Source organism: Aethalodelphis obliquidens, unplaced genomic scaffold, assembly GCF_003676395.1.
Source record: "Aethalodelphis obliquidens isolate GAN/ISIS:26980383/991018 unplaced genomic scaffold, ASM367639v1 scaffold87, whole genome shotgun sequence".
Classification (NCBI taxonomy): Eukaryota; Metazoa; Chordata; class Mammalia; order Artiodactyla; family Delphinidae; genus Aethalodelphis; species Aethalodelphis obliquidens.
This window is the reverse complement of record NW_020838031.1, coordinates 4,165,805-4,186,963: the sequence shown is the minus strand read 5'-3', so window position 1 is coordinate 4,186,963 and position 21,159 is coordinate 4,165,805. Positions and strand designations below refer to the sequence as shown.

The following is a 21,159-nucleotide window of genomic DNA, read 5'->3' as shown; positions in this document are numbered from 1 at the left end:
AACTCAAAATATTTTTCAACGATAGTGAAATTTCTCACACATAGGAAGCACTTAATAGATATTCCTTAACTTATTGTCAGAGTTTGTGTTTTCATATACCCTGGGCACTAGAAGCTAACCCACTGTCTGTTTAAAGGCTCTCACCTGCCTGGAGGCATAACCCTCCCAAACCTCAGACTATACTACAAAGCTACAGTCATCAAAACAGCGTAGTGTTGGCACAAAAACAGAATACGGATCAATGGAATAGAATAGAGCCCAGAAATAAATCTACACACTTACCCAATTCCCTGGCAGTCGAGTGGTTAGGACTCCTCGCTTTCCCTGACAGGGGCCGGGGTTCAATCCCTGATCCAGGAACTAAGATCCCATAAGCCACCACCAAAAAAAAAAAACAAAAACCCCACACACTATGGTTAATTAATCTTCAACAAAGGAGGCAAGAATATATCAATAAAATGGGAAAAAGTCTCTTCAGCAAGTGGTGCCGGGAAAACTGGACAGCTGCATGTAAATCAATGAAGCTAGAACGCACCTTCACACCATGCACAAAAATAGACTCAAAATGGCTTAAAGACTTAAATATAAAACAAGACACCATAAAACTCCTAGAGGAGAACACAGGCAAAACATTCTATGACATAAATCATACCAATGTTTTCTTAGGTCAGTCTCCCAAGGCAATAGAAATAAACACAAAAATAAACAAATGGGACCTAATCAAACTTACAAGCTTTTGCACAGCAAAAGAAACCATAAACAAAACAAAAAAACAACCTACAGAATGGGAGAAAATATTTGCAAACAATGTGACTGACAAGGGCTTAATTTCCAAAATATACAAACAGCTCATACAACTCAACAACAAAAAAACAAACAACCCAATCGAAAAATGGGCAGAAGACCTAAATAGACATTTCTTCAAAGACATACAGATGGCCAATAGGCACAGGAAAAGATGCTCAACATCACTAACTATTAGAGAAATACAAATCAAAACTACAGTGAGGTACTACCTCATACTGGTCAGAATGGCCATCATTAAAAAATCTGCGAATAATAAATGCCGGGAAGGGTGTGGAGAAAAGAGAATGCTGAAACACTGTTGATGGGCATGTAAGTTGGTGCAGCCACTACGGAAAACAGTATGGAGGTTCCTCAAAAAACTAAAAATAGGGCTTCCCTGGTGGCACAGTAGTTGAGAATCTGCCTGCCAATGCAGGGGACATGGGTTCGAGCCCTGGTCTGGGAAGATCCCACATGCCGCGGAGCAACTGGGCCCGTGAGCCATAATTACTGAGCCTGTGCGTCTGGAGCCTGTGCTCCGCAACAAGAGAGGCGGTGATAGTGAGAGGCCCACGCACCGCTATGAAGAGTGGACCCTGCTTGCCACAACTAGAGAAAGCCCTCGCACAGAAACGAAGACCCAACACAGCCATAAATAAATAAATAAAGCAAACTGTCAACAAGTAAAAATAAATAAACACTATTATATTTAAGGGCAGTCTATTCCTTTAAAAAAAAAAAAAAACTAAAAATAGAGTTACTGTATGATCCAGCAATTCCACTCCTGGGCACATATCTGGACAAAACCATAATTCAAAAAGATACATGCGGGGCTTCCCTGGTGGCACAGTGGTTGAGAGTCCGCCTGCCGATGCAGGGGACACGGGTTCGTGCCCCGGTCCGGGAAGATCCCACATGCCGCGGAGCGGCTGGGCCCATGAGCCATGGCCGCTGAGCTTGTGCGTCCGGAGCCTGTGCTCCGCAACGGGAGAGGCCACAACAGTGAGGCCTGTGTACCGCAAAAAAAAAAAAAAAAAAGATACATGCACCCCTATGTTCATAGCAGCACTATTTACAATAGCCAAGACATGGAAACAACATGACTGTCCACTGACAGATGAATGGATAAAGATGTGGTACATATACACAATGGAATATTACTCAGCCATAAAAAAAAGAACGAAATAATGCCACTTGCAGCAACATGGATGGACCTAGCAATTAGCACACTAAGTGAAGTGAGTCAGAAAGACAGATACCATATGATATCACTTATATGTGGAATCTAAAATATGGCACGAATGAACTTAGCTACACAACAGAAACAGACTCACAGACATAGAGAACAGACTTGTAGTTGCCAAGGGGGACGGGGGAGGGGGGGAAGGAAGAATTGGGAGTTTGGGGTTAACAGATGTAAACTATTACATAAAGGATGGATAAACAACAAGGTCCTACTATACAAAACAGGGAACTATATTCAATAACCTGGGATAAAACATAATGGAAAACAATGTAAAAAAGAATGTATATATGTATATAATGGTGTCACTTTGCTGTACAGCAGAAATTAATGCAACATTGTAACTCAACTATATTTCAATAAAAAATTAAAAAAACAACAAAAAAATAAAGGCTGTCACCGGCCTAAATGTGGTTTCTAAAACTTTCAGCTTACTTTAGTCGGTCATTCCAATTGCCAATAATAAAACCTGTCTCTCTATAATATCCTATTTTTGTTGCCTAGTTACTTAAACTTTCTTTTCTTTCTTTCTTTCTTTTTTAAGTATAAAGGTAAAACACTAATTCCTTTTCCTTTCTTTGTCCCCAGTAAAATACATGAGATGGGAGAAAAAATTCTGCTTCAGAAAAGAAACCCATGGATACGAACCTGCAGCCTGGGAAATTTTCCTACCTAGAATGTTGAAAGTCTGGGTTTGGTAATCAAAGTATAAAATATTGGAAGAGTCTGCTTTTCTTTCTTTTTTAACTAAGAAAAAAAAGAGATTCAAGTTCTTATTCCGGTCAGTACACGATTTCTTATATAATCCTGCAGATAGACGTCAAGGCCGTATGTGCACACTGCTCTCCTAGGACTGTCTGCTCTAAGCAAGGTGAGTAAAAATCATTCTTTATTGGATCCAGTACCCAAAGCCAGAGTCATCATCTGGAATTTGATTTGAAGTATTTCACTTGCTTCTTGAGCATTTAAGTAGAGAGGTAGGTATTTGACGGGAAAAGAACTAGAGAGAAAAATATCATGCTTCCTGACTGTTTCCGCACAAGACAACAGGCACGAGAGTCCCCAGTGCAGGGAACGAAAGTTCCTAGAGGAAGAAATCAGGAAGAAAGGTGAGGGGAGCAGGCGAGGGGGGGCGAAGCCAAGGAGCAGGTGGGCTTGGAGGGGCAGCAGCCGCTACCAACACAGTGCAACATCCCGCCGGCCGCGGGAGTCAGAAGCTGCCCTCAGCAGGCAAACCTGACCTTTCCAGCAGCCAAAGCTTTGGCACCTGCCAAAGCCCTCACCGCCCCTTTTAGCTGAGCCCTGAATGAGCAGAGAGGCCAAGATATGAGGAGCCTGCCAACCACAGAAACAGCAGTGCCAAGGGCGGAAGGCTGGGGGCCGGGCACGAGGGGAACAGGCTGAGCCGGCAGGCGGGAGATGGGGAGGACGGAGGGCAGGAGGCCCGGACAGAGCCGGCCTTCCGGGCCCCGGGGAGGACCTTGGACTCGACTGCTGGTACGACGGAGACCGCCGCAAAGTTGATAAAGAATTGCCTCTTGAGACAGGTCCATACTCTTCAATCTTCACGACAGTATTATAAATCAATGGTGTGAGTCTATAATAGATGATATAAAACCCATATTCCTTAATATGCGCCACAAAACCCTGCATCATGGGACTCTACCCGGCTCACCCACCGTACCTCCCCCACCTGCTCCTGCCCAGGGCCCCCGGCCTCGGTGTCTCTGCTTCTATCATCCGTGACGTTCTCCCAGACACCCCCATACAACACCCCAGGATTCCCTCCCGGAAGGGATGGTGCCCTCTGATCTTTTCATTTCATCCAAACGTCACCTCCTCAGAGCTCTTTCCTGGTCACCAGATCTAAAGTCAGTTCCTCCTCCTCCTCTCACAGCACCCTGCTTTTCTTCTTGGCTGCATTAATGACAATTATACATTTATTTGTTTAATGTCTACATTTCCCACTAGAATGAGAGTTTGGGGAGAGTAGAAAACATGTTTTTTTCCTGACTGTATATCTGGGATTTGATAAATATTTGATGAATGAATGCAAAAAACAAGTAATACATAGTCAACAAAACCGAAAGTTGGTTCTTTGAAAAGAGCAACTAAATTGACAAACCTTTAACTATTACTGAAGTCCATAAAGAGAGGACTTAAATAATTAAAAGGCATGAAAGAAGGGAAAATACCACAGACCTTACAAAATAAAAAGGATTACAGGGGAATATATAAACAACCGTATGCTGACGAATTAGATAACTTACTATCTAATGAAACGGTCCAATAAATTACTAAAAGACACAAATTACCACAACTGATTCAACGTGAAATAATCAGCAGACCTATAACAAATAAAGAAATTGAATTCATAATTTAAAAGATTCCTATGAAGAAAAACCCAGGCCCACATGGTTTCACTGGTGAATTCTATCAAACATTCCAAGAAAAATTAATACCAGTCTTTTACAAACTCTTCCAAAAATTAGAAGAGGAAGGAATACTGCCTAGCTCGTTCTACAAGACCACGATTACCCTGATATCAAAATTAGACAAAGATACTACAAGAAAAGAGAGCTACGGTCCACATCCCCTACGAATGTAGATGCAGAAATCCTCAACAAAATACTAGCAAACAGAATCCGGCAACATATAAAAGAAATATACGTATGCCATGACCAAGAGGGATTTATTTCAAGAAAACAAAGTAGGTTTAACATCCAAATACGAATGTAATATACTATATTAATATAATATAGAATAAAAATCACATAATCACTGCTATAAATGCAGAAAAAGGATCTGACAAAACCCAACACTTCTTCACTTTAAAAAACAAATGTTAAACCACAAGCTAGAAACAGAAAGGAACATCGTCAACCTGGTGTTAGCCGTCCACAAACAACCTACCCCTAACATCATACGTGACGGCGGGGGAATGAGAGCTTTCTTCCTGAGATCAGGAACGAGACCAGGAGGTCCACTTGCGACGCTTCTATTCATCACTGAACTGAGCTTCTGGCTGAGGCGGTTAGGAAAGAAAACAAAATAAAAGGCATCCAAAGTGGACAGGAAAAAGTAAAATGATCCCCGTTTGCAGATGATATCATTTTGTAACTAGAAAATTCTAAGGAATTCATTAAAGAACTATTAGTTTGACAACAGTTTGCAGGATACAAGGTCTATACACAAAAATCAACAGTATTTCTGTACATTAGTAATGAACATTCCAAAAATAAAATTAGGAAAATAATTCTATTTACAATAGCATCAAAAAGTATAAAATAGTAAGGTATAAATTTTTTAAAAAGAAGCATAAGACTTATATGCTGGAAACTACAAAACAACATGGCTGAACGAAATTAAAGACACTCTAAGTAAATAAAAAGACATGTCATTCATGTTCATGGATCTAAAGATTTAATATTGTTAAGATAGCAATACTCCCCAAATTGATTTATAGATTCAATACAATCTCTATCAAAATTCTAGCTTCAGTAATCAAACAGTGTGCTTCTGATATAAGAATAGATGGAACTGACATGAGGATAAACAGAATAGAATTGAAAATCTAAAATCAATCCTTATACTCATGGTCAATTGATTTCTAAAAGAGTGCCAAGACAATTAAGTGGAAAAAGAATAGTCTTGTCAACAAATGGTTCTGAAACAACTGGATATTTATATGCAAAAGAATGACTTTCGATCCACACCTTACAACATATACAAAAATCAATTCAGAACAGACCACAGGCCTAAATGCATTTGTAAAACTCTTGGAAGAACACATGGGAGTTAATCTTCCTGAAACTGTGTTAGTAAAGCATCAAAAGCACAAACAACATTAAGAAAAATAGATACACTGGACTTTTCAAAACTAAGAACATTTGTGGCCTTTCCTGGTGGTCCAGTGGTTAAGACTCTGTGCTGCTACTGCAGGGGGCACGGGTTCAATCCCTGATGGGGGAAGTTTTGCATGCCGCGCCATGCAGCCAAAAAAGTTTTTAAAAAATAAATAAATAAAAACATTTGTGTCATCACATCAAGAAAGTAAAGACAACTACAGAGTTGATGAATACAGTCGTCCCTGGGTATCCGCAGGGCACTGGTTCCAGGGTCCTCCCCCACACACCAAATCCACGGATGCTCAAGTCCCTCAGATAAAATGGCACAATGGTCCTCCATATCCATGGAACCCATGGACACGGAGAGCCAACTGTATACCTGCATATCACATCCAGATGGCCAATAAGTACATGACACGATGCTCAACGTCAGTAGGTCAATAGGGAAATGCAAATGAAAACACAGTGCGACAACGCTTCACACCTACTAGAAGGGGTACAGTTACAAAGACAGTAACGATTAGCAAGGATGTGGAGAAACTGAAACCATCATCCATTGCTGGCAGGAATGTAAAACAGCACAGCTAGTTTGGAAAACACTCTAGTCATTTCCCAAAAAGTTATATATAGAACTACCTCATGACCCAGCATTTCCACTCGTAGGTATATACTCAAGAGACCTAAAAACAGATGTCTACCCAAAAACTTGGACACAATTGTTCAGGGCAGCATTATTCATAATAGCCAAAAAGTAGAAACTTATCCAAATGTTCACCAGCTGAAGAGTAGATAACTAAAATATGGTATATCCATATAATGGAATATTACACAGCCATGAAAAGGAACGAAGCACTGATATGCACTGTGATGTGGATAAACCCTGTAAATATTAGGCCAAGTGAAACAGGCTAGGCACAGAAAGACCACATATGGTATCATTCCCTTTCTAGGAAATATCCAGAATCCTCAAATCTACAGACAGAGAAGCAGGGTAGTGCCTGCCAGGGGCTGGGGACACACAGGAATGGAGACTGCTTCATGGGTGTGGGGTTTCTTTTCGGGATGACAAAAATGTTCTAAAATTAGGCTGTGTTAATTGGTTGCACAATCCTATGAATACTTGAGAAAAAAATGAACTGTATATTTTAAATGGGTTAACTGTATGGTATGTGAATTATATCTCAATAAAGCTGTTTAAAAAAATACAGGTAATACAGTGATATAATGTGTTACGTGCTTACCATTATGTTCATATGACATTTTACCTTCCTAAATGTTTATGTGCTGTGCTGTGAAAACAGGGTTAAGATATACACAAGGGGAAAGCAGAGGAAAGACTCATCTTTGGGGACCATGGTAGCTAGGCATCAGAGCCCTCCCAATGTAAAATACTTACATATGCTGAATTTCTGTAACAAGGAGTTTACTTGTAGTTTGGAGTGACAGTAAATTATGTGGCATATCCTTACTAAGGCTCAATCAATTGAAGACTTTTAAGCTGTAAATGCAAAACTGGCCTCTCTATAAGAGCGAAAGCCAGCAATTCCCACCAGGCCTGGAGAACAAACGGGCTCAAAAACCAGAAACACGCACTCACGTTCCTCAAGACAGGAAGCACCAGCTGCTCGAAGGAAGTCAGATCCACCACATACTGCCCAACACAGCACTCACGCTTTCCAGGCGGAAGCTCTGACCTGAAAGAAAAGATAGTACATCCTTTGTCGAAAGACCCCTCTACTGATTTCTGGGTTTTAGCTACTCCACTGAGCCTCTGGCCTTCTGCGTGTGCTAAACCAAACAGAAAGTGGCAGTGAGCAAAGCTGACCTGATTCCACACCCTTTCCTGAGAGCAGGGCTAACACCGGGGGGCACACCACCACCCACGGCCCGGCAGCTGCCTTCGGGGAGCTGGCACGTCACCTATCTTAGAAGAGTGACGTGAGAAACAGGGCTACGAAGTACCAAGTGAGAAGAGCTTACTACTCAGTGGAGTACGTTCTAAGTGGAATATGATATTTTCAACTTTGTTTTTTATGTGATGATTTCAACCTCTGTTTTCTTTTTCCAAGAAATCCGTAAAGGCTCAGGATTCTTCAAGATAGAAGAGATCACCTGGCTCAGCCCTGGGCCCAGGGAGAATAAAACACCACGGAAATGAAGCTGCAGTACCCAATCCTGGATAAAGGTCCGCGGGTGCCAGACAACGTGACAACATCGAACCCTATTCTTCTTCCTCCCTGTCTGACTTCTTCTGTATAAAACCCGTCGACAGGCACGCCAGAGGACTTTAAAACTTCACTGACTTTCTGGATCAACGTTGTTTTTCCAACCCCTAAAAAAAAAAAAAAAAAAAAAAAAAAGCCCATTAGGAACCACTGCTTTGCTGGAGCACAGGAATCACCAGGAGGAGAGAAACAGGCTGCAAATGGATTTTATGAATGTTAATGTCACTTAATTTTGACTGCTCCAGGTGTTAAAACTCTTGAATTTCAAGTAGAAACAAGCATAATAAAAATATGAATGGTATCTTGAAGTTTATTTTTAAATTCTGAAACAGTATTGGTTTTGTCACATACACCATCCCAGAACCAGGTGAGTGGTTTGCTGATAAAAATCTCAAGTGCAATTTACATCCTAGGAGACAAGCTTCTACTTTCTCCTAGGTTTACTCTCCTTGGGGGAGCAAACTTTTTCCCCTAGAAAGTAAAGCTGGTCAAGCTTCGGTCAAAGGCTGCACGCTTTAAGTTAGGATTTTAAGACACTCTGGACCACCATTTAACAGTGGGAACCTCACTTCAGTCCTCCACAAACTTACATTGTATGTGTCCCGAAAGCAGGACTCTTAAATACCACGAACACCACTAGAAATGGCAGTTTTTCAACTTTTTCCACAAGAGCAATCCCATCAGGGTGGCCGCCCCTTGGAGTGTTACTAGGCATTCCTTCTGCTTGCCCACAACCCCTTCCCAGATTACAGGCTGTGCACTTGCACCTGCCCATCCTCCACACCCAGGACCCCCACCTTTCCTTCCAGCCTGGCCCCTGGACTACTCGGCTTAACTCTTGGGTGTTTACAAGTAACATAAGGATACTAATCACTGACACCGTGGAGCCAGGCCCTGGTCTCGCATGCCTCGCAAGCATTTTGTTGGTTAAATTCTCACAACCACCCTCTGAAGCAGTTACCATCCTTGTCCCTATTTTACAGATGAAGAAACTGAGGCACAGAGAGGTTAGGTAACTTGGCCACGGTTACACACCTAGGAAGGACCATACATTTTAACAGGGGCCTTCATCTGCCACCATGACTTTGTTTATAGGAGACTTGCTCCCATACAGATTAAAGTCAATGGCATCATGATTACCAAAAAAGGGGGACAAAAAGGTCTGTAACAGAGCTATTCTGAAATACAACAGGGTTGCAAATCATATTATTTCTATGGCTGCCCAGAGCCATCAGGGATCCCCAACGGGCCTTTTAACCTTCCTTGAAATAAAATACGATCTGTCATTTAAAGCATCTCTCCTCCAGACTTCACACTAGCAAACAGTGGCACATGGCCTTCTGGAACACGAGCAGCAGCCCACGCTCCCGTGACTAGGAAAGAACTACGCAGGGTCGTGACCCCAGCTCTGTCCTTTGGTAACCGCCGCTTTAGGAGTCGCTGAAGAATCTGCTTAATGAAGGCAAGCGGCCTTGAGGGATGTGTAAGCTGGGACTTTCCCGAAGGGCCATTTCTACCACAGTACACGGCAATGCCACAGCTAGGAATTCATCCTCAGCAATGAATCTGACAACAGTACAGAGATACAAGGAACCGGATGTTCACGTCAGCATTCTTCGTAATTGTGCAAAACACAGAAACAATTTAATGTTGATCTGTAATGCTGACTGTTAAATTATGGTATCATGTGTGTAATGACACAAACACACAGGAATCTCATGCAGCCATTATTAAAGAGAATACTCTTTACCTATGGAAACAGTTTACTGGTTAGCATGGAAAACAGACCACAGTGTATGAAAATAATATATGGAGAAGAAGCAGGTTAAGAAACAGCAGACAGGGCTTCCCTGGTGGCACAGTGGTTGAGAATCCGCCTGCCAATGCAGGGGACACGGGTTTGAGCCCTGGTCCAGGAAGATCCCACATGCCACGGAGCAACTAAGCCCGCGAGCCACAACTACTGAACCTGTGTGCCATAACTACTGAAGCCCGCAAGCTCTAGGGCCTGTGCTCCGCAACGAGAAGCCACCGCAATGAGAAGCCCGTGCACCGCAATGAGGAGTAGCCCCCGTTTGCTGCAACTAGAGAAAGCCTGTGCAGCAATGAAGACTCAACGCAGCCAGAAACAATAAAATAAATAAAATAAATAAATTTAAAAAAAATAAAAAAAGAAACAGCAGACACACATAGTAGTATTCTATTATATATATATGTGTATGTATATATATATATATATATATATATATATATATATATATATTTTTTTTTTTTCTCTTGCGGTACGCGGGCCTCTCACTGTTGTGGCCTCTTCCGTTGCGGAGCACAGGCTCCGGATGCGCAGGCTCAGCGGCCATGGCTCACGGGCCCAGCAGCTCCACGGCATGTGGGATCTTCCCGGACCCGGGCACGAACCCGCGTCCCCTGCATCGGCAGGCGGACTCTCAACCACTGCGCCACCAGGGAAGCCCCATTATATTTTTTAAAGGCCACAAATAACAAATGTTGGTGAGGATGTAGAGAAAAGGGAACCCTTGTACACTATTGATGTGAATGTAAATTGATGTAGCCACTGTGGAAAACAGTATGGAGGTTCCTCAAAAAACTAAAAACAGAACTACCATATTATCCAGGAATTCCACTCCTGGGTATATACCCAAAGAAAACAAAAACACTAATTTGAAAAGATAAATGTACCCCAATGTTCATAGCAGAATTATTTACAACAGCCAAGATATGGAAATTTCCATCAACAGATGAATGGATAAAGAAGATGTGGTACATATATACAATGGAATATTACTCAGTCATAAAAAAGATTGAAATTTTGCCATTTGCAGCAACATGGATGGACCCGAAGGGTATTACGCTTACTGAAATAAGTCAGAGAAAGACAAATACTGTATGTTATCACTTACATATGGAATCTAAAAAATAAAACAAACTAGTGAATATAACAAAAAAGAAAAATATAAAGAACAAACTAGTGGTTACCAGTGGGGAGAGGGAAGGTAGGAGGGGCAAGACAGGGAATAAACAGTTAAAAACTACTATGTATAAAATAAATAACCTGCAAGGATACACTGTACAGCACAGAGAATATAGCCAATATTTTATAATAACTATAAATGGAGTATAATCTTTAAAAACTGTGAATAACTATGTTGTACACCTGAAACTTATATAATATTGTAAATCAACTATACCTCAATTTAAAAAAAAGTGAAGTATGCATATGTTTATTGAAGAAAATGTTGAGAACACAGAAAGGTTTACAGCATTTATTTCTGTATGTTGGAAACCCATGTGATTTCACTTCTTTAAAATTTTTCTTGATTTCATTGGTTTTTTTTTTGGTCTTATAGTGAGTGGTTATTACTATTAATTTAAGAAAAAACAAAGCTATTTACATTATGCAAAATACAAAATGGAACAGCTGCAACAAAAGGGGACACTGTGGGTCCGATCTGTGAGGGAGAACATTATAGAGCAAGAGGAGGCCTTGGGCTCAAGTCCCTTTCTTCCTCTTCGGCTCCAGAAATCTTCCGGTGAATTTTTCACCTCCGTTAATTAAGCTACTACCCTAGTGTTGTCTACACTGGCTAAGAAGTGGCCTGTGTGAGAAGGAGACCCCAAGCTGAAAGGTCCACACCACGCACAGACAAGAACAGGTCAGAAAGCTCCAGAATTATTTTGGCTCTGGTTCTCCCATAAAGCTGACCCTGAAATAAAGACTCAAATACAGGCAGTTTAATTTGGGAAGCAACACCCCAAGACGACATGCTGGTAGGAAGATAATCGCATTATCAAATAAGTTACCACTGTGGGTAGCTTAATCCCACTGGGAAATCCTAGGACACAGTTCTGGACCCAAGGCTCCGAGTTCTCCTGTCTGAGGGGTGAGGAAGTAAGGAGTTTACCTGCTCACTTCCATCTATCATGGGTCAAGGCTGCTCCTGAGAGAAGGCATTCCCTGGCCCTCAGGCCTGCCCTGTGCAGGCAGAGTGGGCTCCAGGGACCAGAGAAAGCCCTCCAGGATGGGTCAGAGGCTCTATAGTTGGAAGCTGGAAAAAATGCTAAGTGCCAAAGACACATGGGTGAGGCCCTGACAGTGTAGAAAACAAAAAGTGACCTCTTTGAGAAGATACCTTACCCGATGGTCTGAACGTGTAGAGATTGATTGATTGATTTATATTTATTTATTTTTTACACAACTTTATTGGAGTATAATTGCTTCACAATGCTGTGTTAGTTTCTGTTGTACAACAAAGTGAATCAGCTATATGCATACATATATCCCCATATCCCCTCCCTCTTGCGTCTCCCTCCCACCCTCCCTATCCCACCCCTCTAGGTGGTCACAAAGTACCGAGCTGCTCTCCCTGTGCTATGTGGCTGCTTCCCACTAGCTATCAATTTTACATTTGTGAACACGTAGAGATTTAGACCGCCGGCAGAGTTTGGGATTGGGTTGGTGAGAGAAAGAAACTAAGTCAATGAGAAAACAACATTAGACAACAACTCCAAAGAGAAAAAAAAAATTGTTCACAAAGGGAAAAGAAATGATAGATTACTCCAAGGCTCTTCTGTGATTAGCTTTTGCTAATAATACTGTAAACACTGACCACTGAGCTAATTAAAATTACAGGATAACTGCGTTATGAAGATTAGGAGGAAGAGAAGGTGAGTGGGTTTGAGGACAGGCTTAAGAGAGCTATACTGTAGGAATGAGTCTTCCAATTATGTGTATGTACATAAAACTTTTATGAAGAAGGAAACAGAAAGAAGAACCAGTATTGGCCAGGCGAGCCTCTGTCCCCACCCACCTCCGGGACGCAGCCAGGTACCATCACAATAACAAGCCACCTCTGTTATGAAACACATCGATGTCTTGGGGCCAGCCTGCTGAGAAAACTGCATTCCAAGTTTCAAATAAAGGACTGACAAATCAACTTTCAGAAGATGGTCCTTTACCTCTGGGTATCAGAAATTTCTCACAACACCTCCCTCCTCAGCACTCCCCCACTGCCTGGTAAAAATAAAATCCCAGAATCTGCAATATTAAGTTAGCCTTTGCTCCTGAAGGCTAAAAACGATAATCATTAAAATAAAGTGAAAGAGAATTTCAGGCCCAGGGTAGCAATGGTTGATATCTGAACCCACAGCTAACTTGAAAAGCTGCAAGGAAGCTGAAGAAATCACTTTCTGCTTAGGCCCATCTTTTTTTTTTTTTTCCCCTTAATGTATCTGATGCTGCTACAACTTTTCTGCCTCTTCTTTCAATAATGAGTTATCCACGTGCGGCATCTTGGCTTAAAAGGCATCTATGTCCTCCCCCAGACTCTCATTTGAAAGCACACTATCTCCTTTCAAAGGTGAGACCTTCACAGCCCGAGGGCTGAGGGATCTGCATTAGAAGAGACAGACGCAGACGCAGGCCCTGGGTGGGCGGTGCCCTGTAGGTACCAAAGCTCTTAACCTGCGGCCTCACTCATGGAGGGAATTCAGTGGGTCGGTGAACGTGGATGGGGAACACGGCAGCATGTTTAGTTTCACTACCCTGCAACTGAAATCCCGCTCTTCCTTTCATGATGAGTGCAGGTTAGGAGCACGTGTAACTATCGACAGAAACCACACACCTTCGATTCCACCGCGGTGGTGGCAGAGATTCTGAAATACCTTTCGTGTCCATCACAACTTCACAACTGCGGGAGTTATTACTGCTGCCGCCGCCCCTGCTATTTAATATTTAAGACCGAAGGCCGGGGGCGACCCCATCACAGCTGGTTCCTGTTCTCCTGTAGTTGGCCTCATTTCACTCATCTGATGGACTCACAGTCACGTTTTCCGGGAAAAACACGCAGGCTTCAGACCACCAAGCGTGTAACTTACATGGGGAATTTTATAGGCCACCGGCCGGAGCCCCTTGCCCAAAGCACCGGACCGCCCCCAGCCCGGGCACCCCTCACGTCCACCCCTCGGCCTCCCGGAGGCGCAGACCCGGGCGGGGTTACCTGGGGGTCCCGTCAGGAACACGTGCCGGGCCATACGGGTATGACCGGGTGGGGGTAACGGCCCGGGTGGGGGTCGAAGTCGCCGAACGGGGCAGGGGTCGGGGTCGCGACCCAGAGTCCACCCCGCAACGCCGCAGTCCCCACCTCCGCCGGCCGGAAGCACCGCCCTCTCGGCCGCGCATGCGCTCTCCCTATTCAGCCTCGGCCCGCGCATGCGCCCTCCGCTCTCAGCCCCGGTCCCCGCGAGCGGCGTCCGCCCGTCTAGGGTGGGAGGATAGTGGTCCCGTCTTCTGCGCGTCCCTGTATTCCAACCTCGGTGTTGAACTTACGTGGGGTGTTTGCGAGGAGATGTGCGTGAGAGCGTGTTACTAAACCAATCCTGCTCCAAGGTGGGCGCCGTTGCCCGAGCTCTGTTCCCGGATGGGACCTGCGAGCTGAAATTCCCCCGGGCTGCGGGGATCAGCCCTTCTGAAGGAGCCTTGGTCCCTGGAAGCCTTCCCCAAAGGAGGAGGCTTTGCTACCGATTGGAACTATTTACCCAGTGTTGTCAGCCGTGACGGCAGAGTAGTATCAACTGGTTAAAAGTGCTCGATGCCTGGGCTCCAACTCCAGACATTCGGAGTGATTGATCTTGGGCGAGCCCTGAGCATCTCGAGCTTTTTTGCTGTTGTTGTTATTGTTGAAACTCCTCGGCAGTTTCTAAAGGCCCATCTTCAACCGTGCACGTGAAGACCAATTTTCCCTTCCTGTCATCATCCGATAAATGTAAACCAATGCAAGACCCAGCTGTTGGATCTCCCTGTGCAAAGCATTAAGTGGCTTTCCCCTCCCCCCTCACTTCACCACTTGAGGGGTTTCAGCCCATGAAATGAAGTGGCAATGGCTTTGGGCCAGAGTTACCTGTAAACTCTTTCAGTCTAATATGTGTACAGTTTGTCTCCTGATCGATCATTCTCCGTTCAGAGAAAGCAATTTCAGTGAGTGCTCAACTTAATTGGTGTGCGCCCATCCAGGACCTCCACGGCTCCCTTTAGCCTGGATATACACCAGTCAAATGGCCTGTTTCTTGCTGCTTGAAAAGGAATCATCTAAAAGGCAGATTTGTACAGTCGAGCTGTCACCATCATTTCTGCAACATTTATAAGGCTGCATCACTGGTAAGGTAGGGCCTTCCACCCAGATTTCTTTCACCTCCATGCAAACTGGAATGAAGAACAGCTGATGTAGCCAAGTAAACCCATAGTAGTTCCAAAAGAAAGAAACATGTACACAGTCATATGTACACTCTTCTTTTTATTAAAAAAAATTTATTTTAAAATGCTAACTATGTAACATTTCCATCACTGAAGCAGTTTGTAAGGCTCACCATAGGATGGATTATTTTGTTTTGATGTTATGCCTGGAATTCTGGTAGCTACCAGCAGACATCAGTTTAGGTAACTCAAGGAACATCTAGACTCCAGATGTAGAGAACTGATGTTTCAGAACAAAAAGAAAATTCTTCCAAAGTTGGATATTCTTTTTCCACTGGGGGATCTGCCCCTTTCAATCCCAGGGTCGGGACCTGAGGGAGGGATGTTCCCCAAAGAGGAATTGAGGCGCTATTTCCACAGGGGCGACTGAATGCCAGGCTGGCAAAACACATTCACATTTGTCTTCTCCCCCTCTTACATATTTTCACATCCCCCGTAACCGTATTCTTGGTTCTGTTTTCTGGTACTCAGGACTTAACCCAAGTTTAAATTACTGTACAAATACACTTAAGAGTAACAATAGTGCGTGTGTGCATGCTCATTGCACGTGTATAGGTTTATGGGTTTGGGGAATATTCGTATACAGCCCATCTCATTTGACCAGATGCTGTACACTTGTGGGCACCATGTCCTGGTGTAGGGATGGGGAAAACGGAGCTTTGCAGAAGCTCTGGCTCATAGTAAGGGGCAGTGGGAGAACTGGGTATTGGGGACAGCTTTCTGACTCTCTGACTGTGGTTCGTGTCCCTGGCCCTGGGCTGCAGTCCTGGCACACCCATTGGCTGTGCTGTGTGCTCTTGAAAAGTGTGGCTATGATCACAGTAAACGTGGAAAACCAAGCAGGTGAGAGTTGGGTCACCGCAAGATTCCAGGAAGAATGGTGAACCAAGAGAAACAGGGCGTTTAGCCTCCTAACAAATGATGGGAGTAAACGAGGAAGGTTGTGAGAGTGAACCGCCAAGGACAAGCTGAGAGGCACGGGGAAGAGGGGCAAAGCTTCTGTTTGGCTTTGTCGTTTCCTCAGGAACGCTAACACTGCACAGCTTTGTTTTGTGCAGGTTCACTTTCATTCATTTTGCTCGGATCCCATCAGTGGAGAATCTATTGTTTGCAGAATAATATGACAATCGTTCTGGTTTGAATCAGCCTCTGATGTGTAGGAACCAAAAAAAAAAAAAATTGCTGTATCTAATGAATATTCAACACCTGATGTAAATAGAGCTGGTTATTTAATATAGTCACCCCCCTTCCCTCCCTCCCTCCATCCCTTCTTTCCTTCCTCTGTTTTATTGCAGAGACTATGCACTGTGATACACAGTAGGGATCAAAGGTACATTTGAATAGCTTCTGTCCTGAAAAGACTAAGAAAATCAAAAACACTGGTGAGTAGGGCTTCCCTGGTGGCGCAGTGGTTAAGAATCCTCCTGCCAGTGCAGGGGACAGGGGTTCGAGCCCTGGTCCAAGAAAATCCCACATGCTGTGGAGCAGCTAAGCCTGAGCGCTACAACTACTGAGCTTGTGCTCTAGAGCCCATGAGCCACAACTACTGAGCCCACATGCCACAACTACTGAAGCCCGCACGCCTGGAGCCCATGCTCCACAACAAGAGAAGCCACCGCAATGGGAAGCCCATGCACCGCAACAAAGAGTAGCCCCCACTCTCTGCAACTAGAGAAAGCCCGCGCGCAGCAACAAAGACCCAATGCAGCCAAAAATAAAATTAATTAATTAATTAATTAATTTTTAAGAAACAAAAAAAATCACTGGTGAACAGACTCTTATACCTAAGGTCCAAATTTTTAAAACTATTAAATATCCATGAGCTATTTTTTTTCATTCAAAATGGAAATACCTTTATCTGAGCTCCTGGGGGGAAGAATTCCTTTCCCACCCCTTTAGATTACCTACCTTACTGGATAACAATTACCATTGAGAGAGCTGGCATTGCATTTTGGCCACCAACCTTGTAATACTTGGACATACTTAACAAAAGATAATAGCTAACATTTACCTAGTGTTTCCCATGTACCGAGTTCTCTCAGAGCACAAGAAGACAAATACTGATTCCACTTATACGAGGTACCTAGAATAGTCACATTCGTAGAGATAGAAAGAAGAATGTGGTTGACAGGGCCTGGAGAGAGGGGAAATGGGCATTATTGTTTAATGGAGACAGAGTTTCAGTTTTGCAAGATGAAAAGAGCTCTGGAGACGGATGGTGGTGATGGTTGCACAGCACTGTGAATGTACTTAATGCCACTGAACCATACGCTTAAAAATGGTTAAGATGGTACATTTTACGTTATGCGTATTTTACCACAATTAAAAACTTAAAAAAATCAACATATGGAAAATGAGGAAGAAGAAAAGAAATCAGTAAAGGCTGGAGTGGTCAGAGTAGGGGTTTTGGAGAAGGTGTGTTTTGAGCTGGGCCCTGGAGGATGCATCACTTGACTGGGAGAGGATGAGGGGACCTTCGCTGTTGCAGAATGACTCTGATGTCCCAGGGTGGATCTCATCCAGGAAGGGCTTTCGTTGGAGCTGGAAACCTCGCAGACCAACACCTGCAGTTAAGGGCTGGTGAAGCTTCTTGAAAGGGATGCTCCGGGGCTCCTAATATGGTCCCACAGGCCTGGTTAGGATAAAGAGGTGCCCGTCCCCTCTCTGTTCCTAGGAAACAGCCCCAACTAGAGACTTCAACGCTGATAGCTGGAAGACCCAGGATTGTCCTGGGCCCTGTTCTGCTCCTTTCCTGCAGCTGCCGCAAGTCTGATTCTGTCTACGTGGCTGACAGATGGCCTTGGAGGACCACTCTCCCAATTATGCAGACTGGGGAGTCAAGGGAGCAGAGATGGAAGGGAAAGCAGGAAAGAATAGGACCAAATGGTGTGACGGTGCTTGAGCTTGTTGGTGGAAGGAAAATTGGGCTGCGCGAACGTCAGGTCTGTTTCACATAATTGCACCCAACCCTGGGTACGTGTACAGCCCACCACCCCACCCCAGATAAGCAGCCCCCCTGCCATCCCACAGACCTGAGGCTTAGTAGGAGGGACCCTGCCCATCTTTACCCGAGAGGGTGTGACACTCCACACCTGCATGAGCAAAACCAGGGCCTTTTGGCCTGGCCTCCTGCCACAGGAGCGCAAGTGACAGCTGAGCGTGGTCGCTTTGGGTAGGCATAAATACGCGGAACCATGAAAGGAGCATTAAAGTGCGAATTCAAGTTGCTCAGCTGAGACCAGCTTGTTATGTTACCCTAGACAAGTCGTGCGACTGCTTTGGGCCCAAGTGTTCACGACCAAAAAAGAAAAAGGAAATTCCTGCCCTGCAGGACCCTCAGGTGTGCTGCAAGTATGAAGTGGGATTATTTATGGGGAAGCTCTTAAACGGTATAAAGTCCATCAGGCAGTATTACCATCTCCCAGAGCTCCTGTGAGGCTGGGAAGGGAACCTGCCAGATGTGTAACTGTACCTTCTCTGAGCGCTTGCGTTCCTCTTAGAAGCATTTCTTAAGCTTGTTTTCTACTTCAGGGGTTTTGCTTTTTCCTTTTTCTTCTTTTTCTACATTTTTATTATGTAAAATTTCAAACAGGTACAAATGTGCAGAGAATAGGATGGGATAATAAGCCCCATGGACACAGAGCCAGCTTCAGCAATTACCAGCTCACGGCTGGTCTTGTTTCATCTGCAGCTCCCCATCTTAAAGCCACACTGGGTTTCTTTCGAGCAAAATATCAGATATCATATCATTTCATTGATAACTATTTTAATATGCCTTTCTGAAATATTAGGATACTTTTAAAAATGTAACCACAATACCATTGCCACATCTCAAATATTATTTCTTTCTTTTTTTTTTTTTTTTGCAGTACGCGGGCCTCTCACTGTCGTGGCCTTTCCCACTGCGGAGCACAGGCTCCGGATGCGCAGGCTCAGCGGCCATGGCTCACGGGCCCAGCCGCTCCGCGGCATGTGGGATTTTCCCGGACCGGGGCACGAACCCCTGTCCCCTGCATCGGCAGGCGGACTCTCAACCACTGCGCCACCAGGGAAGCCCTATTTCTCGATACCATAAAATACCAGCTCAGTATTCAAATTTCCCTAATTAATTCAGTGATATTTTTTAGTTTGACTAGGATTTACATAAGGTTTATACATTGTAATTAGTTGAAATATCTTGCATCCCTTTAATTTAAAGGACCCCTTCCATCTCTCTCTCTCTCCCTCTCTCTCTCTCCGGTAATTTCTTTGGTAAAGAAACTGCTGGTTTGTCTTAGCCAGTTGTTCACAGTCTGGAATTTGCTGAGGTGTCCCCTCCCCATGGTATGATTGAGCCTGTCCTTCTGTGGCCCGTGTTTCTCCTATTCTGCTATTCCATCAGGAGACCTGATTTGACGGCCCGCCCCTGGGATGCCTCTGCATGTGTCCAGACATAAGGCAGATTTGTAGAGTTCAGTCTTCCTCAAGTAGAAACTTTTCCTTCTTCCCCTCTTCCTCCTCATGAAACATAAGCTTCATTCAGCTCACTTCCTATGTGTCAGGCACATCCTAAGCTCTTACACACATTATCTCAGTTTTTCACAGCAATGTTATGAAACAGCATAGTTCAACTTGACATTCATTCTAGCTGCCCAGCATCTAAACCCTTTCCTGTGTTTAGGGAATGGGTCACCTCTTTGCGTGCCAGAGATCTCGTTTCCAGCCTCCTCTGCAGCTAAGGAAAGGAAAAGGCAAGGACCCAAAGCTACACCTACCAGATACTCCCATCCTTGGCCTGAGTTAGGTGCTACTGATGAGATGACACATGGAGCCGGAGGCCATGGTGATTGCAGCCTTGGTCCTGGCAGGGCGCTCCGTGCAGCCTGGGGATGGGGCCAGGCCCAGGATCCTGCAAGATTCCTCTGGGTCGTTCCTGCACCTGCTGCGTCCACCCTCCCGTGAGATCCCCCGTAAACACGTGGAGCCCAGGAAGAAGCTGCTGTGCAGAAGCTGCACTGCAGGTGCTGTAGCGGAGAAACAAGGAACCCATTCCCTGTAAGGAACCTGTGAATCACCCTCACCCAGAGCCCACCCTGCCTCAGGGCTTGTTTCCAGTGTGCCTTCCAAACTGGGGAAATCACCAAAGGGTGGGTTCAGGACCCACTGAGTCCACTATGAAATGGATTTCTATCAAAACTTACTCACCTGGGGCTTCCCTGGTGGCACAGTAGTTAAGAATCTGCCTGCCAATGCAGGGGACAAGGGTTCGAGCTCTGGTCTGGGAGGATCCCACATGCTGCAGAGCAACTAAGCCCGTGCGCCACAACTACTGAGCCCGCGTGCCACAACTACTGAAGCCTGCGTGCCTAGAGCCTGTTCTCTGCAATAAGAGAAGCCACTGCAATGAGAAGCCCGTGCACCACTACGAAGAGTAGCCCCCGCTCGCCGCAACTAGAGAAAGCCCACGTGCAGCAACAAAGACCCAACGCAGCCAATAAATAAATAAAAATTAAAAAAGAAAACAAAACTTACTCACCCGCCCTTCATAAGCCCCCATTCTGCCTGGCAAGCGGAGCACAGTGGTGTTTTGGCTCCAGAAATTCGTTTCAGTTTACAGCCACTGTCCTGTAATCCTGGAAAAGTCTGATTATTCACCTTTCCTCAATACACAGTCACTCTGGTAAATGGCCACAGGGCCTTCTGGAGGAAGATTTACAGTCTAAACATTTGCTGTGTAGCATGATCCTTCCTCTGGAGGGCTTGGCCTCCCTTTCAGGCAAGGGCCTCTGTTGGCTGGGGCCCGGGTGAGGA

General features: G+C 44.6%; 1 protein-coding gene across 8 annotated transcripts in view; it reads right to left on the bottom strand.

Moving 5' to 3' along the window:
* Window positions 1-14,275, bottom strand: part of NTPCR (nucleoside-triphosphatase, cancer-related) — a 36,550-nt gene extending 22,275 nt beyond the window's left edge. For 2 of the 8 annotated variants that reach the window (XM_027094129.1, XM_027094132.1), the window contains exons 1-3: window positions 14,117-14,271; window positions 8,047-8,209; window positions 7,475-7,571 (exon numbers count right to left, since the gene is read on the bottom strand). In XM_027094129.1, the coding sequence (XP_026949930.1) occupies window positions 7,475-7,571; window positions 8,047-8,209; window positions 14,117-14,150 (294 nt within the window). In that variant the 5' untranslated portion in view covers window positions 14,151-14,271. Of the gene's footprint in view, window positions 1-7,474; window positions 7,572-8,046; window positions 8,210-14,116 lie in introns of all 8 variants that reach the window. The other 6 variants (XM_027094134.1, XM_027094133.1, XM_027094130.1 and 3 more) reach the window with 5 other exon arrangements.
* Between the last annotated feature and the right edge of the window lie 6,884 nt (window positions 14,276-21,159).